The sequence below is a fragment of the Primulina huaijiensis genome, chromosome 7 (assembly GCF_012295235.1).
Source record: "Primulina huaijiensis isolate GDHJ02 chromosome 7, ASM1229523v2, whole genome shotgun sequence".
NCBI lineage: Eukaryota > Viridiplantae > Streptophyta > Magnoliopsida > Lamiales > Gesneriaceae > Primulina > Primulina huaijiensis.
In genome coordinates, this window is record NC_133312.1 from 18,776,093 (window position 1) to 18,786,297 (window position 10,205).

The 10,205-nt window shown below is 30.7% G+C and overlaps 1 protein-coding gene across 1 annotated transcript; it reads right to left on the reverse strand.

Moving 5' to 3' along the window:
* Positions 1–1,475: 1,475 nt before the first annotated feature.
* Positions 1,476–1,847, reverse strand: LOC140981655 (uncharacterized). The gene has a single exon (XM_073448074.1). It carries the CDS (start codon positions 1,845–1,847, stop codon positions 1,476–1,478), a length of 372 nt encoding a protein of 123 aa, XP_073304175.1.
* Positions 1,848–10,205: the final 8,358 nt, after the last annotated feature.

Here is a 10,205-nt window from a genome sequence, read left to right on the forward strand (position 1 = left end):
TGAATATATCATAGATCGATCCATGTCTACCAATGTTCAATTACGTCGTTCTGATACATCATTCAACTGGGGTGTGACAGATATAGTCCACTGTGAGAGAATTTTATTATCTTTAATGTAGTTCTGAAATTCGATCACGTTGAAGTGTTTTAATATTTTTTTCTAATTGTTTCTCTACTTCAGTTCTGAATTCTTTAAACTTTCTAAGGCTTCAGACTTGTATTTCATTAAATATACATACTCTTGCCTCGAATAGCTATCAGTTAAGGTAATGAAATATGATTGATCATATTTTGTGCTAACACTTAGTGGGCCACCCACATTTGTATGGATCAAATCCAATAGATTATGTTCACGTTCCACTTTCTTAGGAAATGAGCTTTAGTCATCTTTCTTTTCAGATAGGACTCGCACGTTTCTAGAGAGTTAATATATGATATGTCAAGCATGCCCTCTCCCACTAGCTTGCGAATATTTTTTTGGAAAATATGTCATAGCGTGTCACAAGTGTGCTTGATTTAGATTATTTTTTGTTTTTGTTGTTGTTGTTGATATCTTGTTTACTTTGACATTGTTAATTTGAATATATTTTATTTTTAAATTATAATAATCGTTTTGTAATTTGTCTGTTTCAATTAAACATTCATTCTTATAAATATTATAATCACATTTAGCAAATAAACAAGAAAATACATATTTATCAAGCATATAAATGAAAATAATGTTCTTAACTAAGTTAGGAACATATAAAAATCTCTTAGAAGTAACTTAAAATTATTGTTTACTACTAAGTAAATTTCTCATATGGCCCTCGCAGCGATTGTTTTTCCTTTGTCCATCCTTAGGATGATCTCACCATTTTGAAATCTTCTACTTCTTGTCATCACCTGTAAATTATTGCATAGAAAAGATCCACATGCAATATCTAATATCCAAGAAGTTTAATTAATTGAGACATTTAATTCAATATAAAACATAATCTTGTTAGAACTCTTCTGTGCTAGATATTCCTTGAAATTGTGCTTCCAATATCCAAATTTCTTATCGTGGAATCAAACGTCTTCTACCTTATTAGGATTTGTGGGTCCTTTGGAAGTGTTTGGAACTTGCTTCTTACTTGGTTTGTTTTTCTTGGAATGAGCGAAATGTTTCTTTCCCTTCTTTTTTGGGCTTTTTTTCACGGGAAAAATATGGATTATTTTGTGAAAGAATTTTTGGGCCCTTTCCATAAGAGGTTGTTGTATAAGAAGCGTATAATGTCCATTGGAACGTCCATGGATCTTATCATCAATTTTATGAATTAATTTCAATAGATAAGACTTTCCTATTATAACGGGTTGTTCAAAAGTATTCCATGTCCTTCCATCAAATATTCTACTTTTTCTGGATACTCAGGTTCAGCTATGATATAGGCGCCCTCTCACCTAATACCCACTGCTAATTATTTCAAGTAGCACAACTATAGAATTCCAGATCTACGAATAGCCGCGAGAGCCCATTAGGAAAACATTTTTGTCCTTTTTTATGGTGGCTTCATAGCTAGTAAGCATGTTGACCAGCTCTTTAAGGCTGCCCTCCAGCTTGTTCATATTGAAGTGCAATACAAACCCATCTAATGATGGCTGTAGTGACAACAATAGAATGTCAGTTGATAATTCATTTGGAATAACAAGATCCAGGCTCAGTAGTTTCTCGATGAGCCCAGTCATCCTCACACCATGCTCATGGACCGAGGCCCCTTTTCTCAGGTGTGATGTTATGAGCTCCTTGACAGTAGAATGCCTTAGTGAATGTGTTTGTTCACTATACAATTCTTGTTTGTAGGTAATCGTAAATGTCAACAGCATTTATAGCTTTCTCAAACCGCTTTTGTAACTTGTTTGACATAGAAGCTAGTATATAGTTTTTATCTTGCAAATCATGGTCCCATATTTCTCAATCCTAGTCAATTCCTCAGTAGGGGCATTGGCAGCTGCCGTTTCAAAGGGCTTTTGTGAGAACATATGCTATTTTCTCAGAATTTAAAGCAATTTTTAAATTCCTCAGCCAGTTTAGGTAATATGGTCCAAGTAGCTTTTTTATCATGTATAGTAGATTGAGGATTTTGCGATGAAATCATAAATATACTGAAATGGGAAACAGAATAAACGTTACCAACTATTTTAAAGTATTTTATAAGGCATAAAATATATACTTTTGTTTTTATGAATTTTCTCCCACTATTTTGAAATTTTCACCACCCTCTGATGAAAATGAGAAATCCAATTTTCTTAGCGAGTAAGCAAAATTAAATTGCTAAATTTGAGTAAGCAAATCCAAATTGCTAAATTATGATCTCAAATAATATCCGTCGATCAAAATTTTCAAAAGGTAGAGCCCAATTGCAACCATTTACAACCATCACGTATTTTGTCTCACGTTTGATAGGGCGCAATAATATTATCCCATTTCTCTTAACGTGTCGAGCCGGTCCCATCATTGTTAAACCTTAGTGGACGATCACCATTAGATCCCCAAATAAAATGAGATGAATTCATGGGAGTTCCACGTATTTTACATAAAATATGTCGGTAGAAGTAACAACTTTTCGGCGTCCAGGCATCCCCAATAATATGAGCCAGAAACTGACCGTGGGCAGCAACTATCATACAACCACTGTTGATGAAAAGCAAAAAAATATTAATTTTTTTAAAAATTTTCTTTTTAATGATCTTGATTTAAATTTTGCATCTTATCCAAAATGAAATATTTTAATTTTAAAAATTTATCTCATAATTAGTTTTAAAATCTCGTATCACGTTTGTTTGTATCTTTGTTGGATTCATGCAACTCTTATTATTATATTAATAATAACGCACATACTGATTATTTATAATATATCACATGCATTATAAATAATAAACGATGATCGATAACCGAGAGCTAATTGATCCATATGGGCTATATTTGGATCCATCCCTAAAATCTAGGTAAATGCATGGATACAAATGTAATATTATATAAGCTTCCAAAATTTTACATATCTTCAATATTCAAAACTCTTGATAATCTAGGCCAACCATCTTAAAATATTGATCTCATACTAAATCTAATATTTACATTAAATTTTAAGGAAACATTGAGATAAAAATTTAGGGATGAGAACGAGCTATAAACCAGAACTACTTTAAATAATTATCAAATAATTAAAAACATAATATGGAAAATGTCCTGAAATACACAAAGAAAAAATTGGTTATAGAACTCGATCATTCTTTTACCATATAATAATATCAAATGTTATATTAAATCTACAATATCACATATTATAAACAAATCATTATATTGTAAATTTATTAGTAACCGCCATAAATAAAAATAAATTAATATGTCAAATGAACACCTTTATATAACTTCAATTAATTCATTAATAATTCAATATCTTGTAAAACATATTTTTACCATAAATAATTAAAATCTAATTATAATTATTTATTTCGTTAGAAATTCCATAATCTAATCAAAATTTATTTTCAAGGGTAAATTTTATTAATTTTCATAAAATAACAAATTTGACCAAAAAATTTTGAAAAATCAGAAAGTCGTCCCGAAGTTCCCAAAAAAATCTCCGTGGGGCAGGTATGCCCGTGCCTCTTTCTGCACTGCTCGAACAGTTCAGGCAGCCTCTTGCGGGCATGCCCCCACAATTTTTTTAAAAATAAAAACTGGGCATGAATTACAAAACTAGGTAGGCAGTAGGCAGCGTACTACATGCCCTGGGCAGCGCAAACAGGAAGTGCTTGTCCTCGCGCGCTGCCCGGAACCGCGAAATAATTTTTTTTCAAAAAACGCTTTTTCAAGGGTTTCAATTTTCTAAAACTAGAAATAAACTACTCAATGTGATTCAAACAATAAATCATATAATTCAAAAGAAACTGACTCTGATACTACTGTTGGAATACTGTTTTCTCGCACCCATGGTACAATGTAAATTTGAAAAAAATATTGACGTTCAAAACATTCCTTGGACATCTTATGATCTAAATCATTTATATGGTGTTTAGATCTATTTACCTTTGCGTATTTAACATTAATCACCAAACCAGTCTGGGATTAGCGGAGTTGGTCCTGCTCGTAAATCCCCACAAACGTATATTCCTCTTTCGATCGTCGAATAAGACACATGATTAGAGACTAGGTTCCTCGTCTAGATCAAAATTCTCACTGATCCAATTTCGGCAGCTGCCAGTTTGTGAACTCCTTCATTAAAACAAACTGTTCTACTCACCTCACTTAATTTGCAGTTAAGCTAATTTCCATTACATGGAATCCACCTACAAAATTCTTTGTAAGCAATTTGTTTGATCTCCATCAAACTACAATCGAAAAATTCAACTCCTTGATCTTGACCATCTCAACTGGAACACAAAATCATATGCTTGTGTGACTCTCAATAGTTCAGGGATACAACTAGCCATTTGTTCACAACTTCATGTAATTCAGAATAACATTTATTATTATTCAGGCTTACTCTAATTTGCAGCATTATTTTCATCAACTTCTTGGTCAAGAATATCAGAACTCGAGTTTGATTGCACCCATCGGTTCATGGTAAGAGTGTCTAGTAGTTTCGTCCCATGATCCCCTAGTTATCACTGAAAATGCTTGCAAGAACCTTAAGTTATGGTTAGTGTACAGTTCGATCCCTTGAACTCATATATCTTGATCGAATCTGTAATCATTGGTATAATAAAAGTTGCAAATGGATTCGATAACGATGTGATGTATGCTTGAGTAATATCAATGACATGGTATGTGCAAGTAGGAACATTTCCCTAAAGCACATGTCTTGCTCTGGCCAGAGACTCTCTGCAATATTAACTCATCAGATCACATAAGATATCTTCACCCTTAGACAAATGGTAAATCCCCAACTACAATTCATTGGCTCTTACGTATTTTGAAACTATAGCCCACCTCGCCACCTGATGACAATCTGCAATATTAACTCATCAGATCACATAGGATATCTTCACCCTTAGAAAAATGGTGAATCACCGACTACAATGCATTAACTCCTACATATTTTGAAATTATACCCAACTTCGCCACCTGATGACTCTCAATGGAGTCAGTAAACGAGTTAAAGTACAATCTTAGTACGAGATTCTCCATGTTGTCCTATGTCAAAAAACTAATTATGTACAACCATATAACCACTTGAAAAGTACGATGCATGTTTGTTCAGTGCATCATCAAATGATCACTCATCTGTATGAACAAATATATCCATGCACTTACCAATGAAAATGACATTTACATAAAAGATGTTAGTCTTAAGTTCAAGCGATCTTTATCCTTATTTTATGTGGCTAATTCAACTAGGAACATGTTTAGAATATATGATACGTTCCTTAATGAATTTCATGATCTTATGCACGGTCCAAACCTCATGATATCTATTGTATATTCAAAATATTTATCTATGTAGCTTGCATGAGTATATTGATAAAGTAATTGTCAAAATTAGATAACATCATAAAATATTATTAAAATATCGATCATTTTTACATAAGAGTCATTAAATTCCAAACTACAAGTTTGCTCGTTGAACATCTACTCTAATACAACCCTGATCCTCAACACCTTGACCTGATATGCAACTCTCGCGCTCGGCACCTAAATTGGCCTTACCCTCAAATAGTCCATAAACTCCACGAAATATGGCTGAAAATCGACCCTAAGCTACCCAAGTTCATCACTTAAAGAAGCATGGTGGTTGATAATGGTGAAAGAGAGCTCAAGCGTGAAGTAGAAGTCGACGGGCTCGACCAAGGTTGAAATATTTGTACCCAAAATGGGTATTAAAAAATAGCTTATGATGAGAGCTTTCCGAATCCTTGGCTTTCGAATTTCGGCAACATACAACAGTGAATCGTCCGACCAAATTGGCGGAAAGTGTCTTAGCTAAAAGTTGGGGAGGAAATCATGAGTGCAAAATAGATAATATGATATATATGATACGTTGGATTTTTTTAAAAAATATAATTAAAAATGCTGATGTAAGTGCGACATTACTATTTTTTATATTAACAAACCTTTATTTAACTAAGTTTTGGAAAAAAATTAAATAAATAAAGACAAAATAAGAAATTTGTTTGTAAATTGTTTTCCCAATGATATTTATTTATATATTAAAAAAAACAAACTTATATATTTGAGACGTGATGAATCCTTGTGTTGGTATCTAAGCAGGGGCGGAGGCACATACATTTATATCTGGGCTGGCCCAATTTTTTTTAAAAAAAATTTATATGTAAATTTTGAAATAATATGATATTAGTCCGGATAGATCAATTCAAAATATTAAAATATTTTAGAGTTTTAAATTTCTAGCCCGGGCAGAGCCATATTTCTGGCTCCGCCACTGTATCTCGGGTCTAAGTATACTTGATCTAATTTTTATTGAATAATTGTGTGGGCATCCCAGAAATGAGCAGCTTGCATGTAGCTAGCAATCAGTCTCACTCAATTCGAGTATAATTTTAAGTAGTGATTAGCATAAACCAAACTAAATCAATGTTAATATTTGTATAAATATCGATATTTGTCTATCTATAACAGCTAGCTTATAAATTTTAAATTATATTTAAAAAAATAAAAATATTTAATTTGAAACAAATCAAATTTGGAAATAAATCAGCCAAACCAAGCAATTTTATTAAAAAAAAACGAATCGTTTAATAGAATAGTCTAAAAATATTAATTTTTGGAATAAAAATTTTAATTTTAGTAATGTAAATTGTCATATTTTGAATTTTTATTTTAATAACTTATTAAATAAACATTTTTTTGTGTATTTATTGGTTTCAGAAAAAAAAAATCAAAACAAAAAAAATAAAAATTATTATATAAAAATTAAACTTTAATAAATTATAAGATTAAAAATGAAAATATGCCAATTTATATAACTATACGACTAAAATTATAATTTTTTTTTCCAAAAGATGACGTCATGCTAATCAATGAAAATTTTTGACCTGACGTGGCAACGCGGTATTTTTGACCAATCTCGAAGACCTTTGAAATACACAAGACTGACTGCATACCATTCAAATAAGTATGAACATATAATAAAAAGCATTGGGTGTGTTCTGATTATTTAGCTTAATTTATTTAATATTATAATTATAATTATAAAAAGAAAAAAGATACGTTCACATTATTATTATATAAAAATCAAATACATTTGATAAAATATTGGTTTACCTTTTTTTTAAAAGAAAGAGAAATGTTTAAGAAATTATAATATATTATTAATATCTTTTGGCACGTCACAATATATATACGAGTAGGTCTTTTGTGATACAGTCTCACGAATCTTTATCTGTGAGACGGGTCAACTCTATCGATATTCATAATAAAAAGTAATACTCTTAGCATAAAAAGTAATATTTTTTCGTGGATGACCCAATTAGAGATCTGTCTCACAAAATACGACCCGTGAGACCATCTCACACAAGTTTTTGCCTATATATACACCAATTTTTCTTTTGTATTTTGTAAATTTTTCTGTAAAAAAATTAGAGATCATATAAAATTTAAAACCTATATTTTCATAAAATTCATGGTTTTTAATAATAATTTTTGGATGAGTATATGATATGATGTTCATAAACCCTTGTTTTTGAAATAAAAGTCAAAATATATTTTATTAAGTTAATTAATCTAGTGATCATGAATTTTTAATACTTTCTTCATGAAAATTTTCTTTATGCAATAGTGGACACATTTAATTTTTTTGGCAATGGACTAGATTCTTATTGCTTTAGGGACCCGTATTTGTGTTGTCTCTTTATTGCTTTTCATCAGCATTAATATAGGGGCATTTTCACATATAAATAAAAAAAAATTTGTTTGGTTTATCAACTTGGGTTTGGTTCATTAAATTTGTAAACATTAGTTTTGGTATACTAATTTTTAATTTTAGATTTTTTGATTTAATTTCTGATATGACATTGAATAACTCGGTAGTTTCCAAAGATAAGTCGGCATTTTTTGATGTTATGTCATCTTTTTCCGGCGTCAAATCTTCAATTTCTATTGTCATGTTAGCACTTCGACGAAATATGAATGAAAACTAAAAAATTAATCAAATTTGCTGATAAAAATAAAACTTTGAAAATTAAGTAGACCAAAACTAAAAATTAGAAAAGTTAGAACACCAAAAAAATTTATTTCCCCTATAACTACACATTCAAAATAATTTATTGACTATTATATAAAATTCTTTGTGTGATCCTCATTACAAGCATATTTGATAGGACTTCTCTAGCTATTACTTTGATGTAGAAAAATAATAATAAACAGATTTATTGAATAATCGACGAACATATGAATCTAGGTGATCACCCTATTCTCTAGCAAATCCAACTATCGGACTACGTGAATCATCACTTGCATCATGAACAAACATCCGAGATGGCGAAAACCCTCCAGCGCTCAAATTAACAATTAATCGAAAAATATTCCCCGTAAACAAGAGCGTTTGAATGAGAAATGAAAACATACTTTCCAAACAAGAGAATACGAGCTTGTTCTTGTAGTCAGGGATTTATTGTTTTCATATGTGTAGGGAAAATATATTTATTATAGATAAATAATATAAACATGACATATCAGCGAGGTTTGTCACATATAAGATGTTCTATAAGTGCAGGTAGCTTTAAAAGAATCCAGCGGTCCCAAGCAAAAGAAGAAGATTTTTCTAGCTATTTCTATCAATTTGTAATTTTTCTCTACAATTGGACTCCATCTTTAAAAAATGAAAAGAGTTTTGAAATGATGTTCGGATATTAATTTAAAATTTGATGAGCTATTTAGTAAATAAATATTATTTGTTGATGACTGCACGACAAATTAAATAGATTATTGAATGTTTGAAAATAGTTTGAGATTCTACAATAAATATAATTTGATCCAATGTTTTGAAACATAGTAACTTGGAATTTTGGAAACTGGAAAATTGTAAATTTGGTCTTGTATGTTTGTTTCTATACGATTTTGGTTCTCTTTGTTATCGAATTTTAGCCTTAGTCATGTATATACCAATTTTTTTTTACAATTTTAGTCATTTTTCATATGAAATGCTGATGTGTTTATTAAGTTTAAAATATTATAATTTTTGGCAATGACAAAAACAATATCGAATTGTTTCAGGTCCAACTATCATTTTCATATAATTACAGGATTCTAGCCGTTGAACAAATCAAGATGCACATATTCTATCATAATCTCAAGCTGCAGAGATCATCAGAAGATCATATCTTGAATTTGTTTCTAACCGGACCGCTTTATCGAAGAAGTGTTCAGAGTCACGACCGTTCGTACTCTAACCGCACTTAACCAATCAGACTTTGACATATCAAGATGGATACAACAAACTCAAGTTGTTAAATGTTATCAGATAGAGTGTCAAACACAATATCCCACCAACTCCTGACTGACATGAATGTTTGCTACAATGTCAAAAGTCAATCAACTTTCAGAAATTAAAAAAGTCAAAGCCGTAAAAATAAAAGAAGCATTAAATGAACATTTTATGCACTGTACGTACGATGAAGAGAGGTCGAAAATATCAATCTGTTGGTAGATAATACAAATGATTGTTGAAAAAAATTTCCGATCGTTGGAAGACTACAAGTATTGTTAGCATATGTAACATGTTTAGAGGGTGGGTGAATAAATACTTTCGAAATTTTCTCTAAAAACACTGCCAAATAATGCGATCGGTCTCCATAATGTTAGCTATACAAGACCTGATTTTCTTAACAATTTATGAAACGATCGGACCATATTTTTGTGCGGAAAACGGTCTGATGGTTCTTTTGAAGATTATATACTCAAATATAGCAGATTAATAAGATAAATGAATGTAGTAAGGAAATGACACAAGTGTTTTTATGGATATTCGGATATTCAATTTCATTTTTCATCACTTTTTTCACTTAGGAAAAATTTCACTAGAAGACTTTAGTTTTAATACACTTTGTAACAACAAACTTGAACATTAGGACATATCTACTGTCTAAGTTGAAACACTTAATATTCTCACAAACGCTTGAGATATACAATCTAACAACCAATACAACACTAATGAAGTAAAGTAATTAATCCTTCGGTTCAAGCTTTCAAAAACTCCTCAACCGATCTTGGCAAAAAACGAT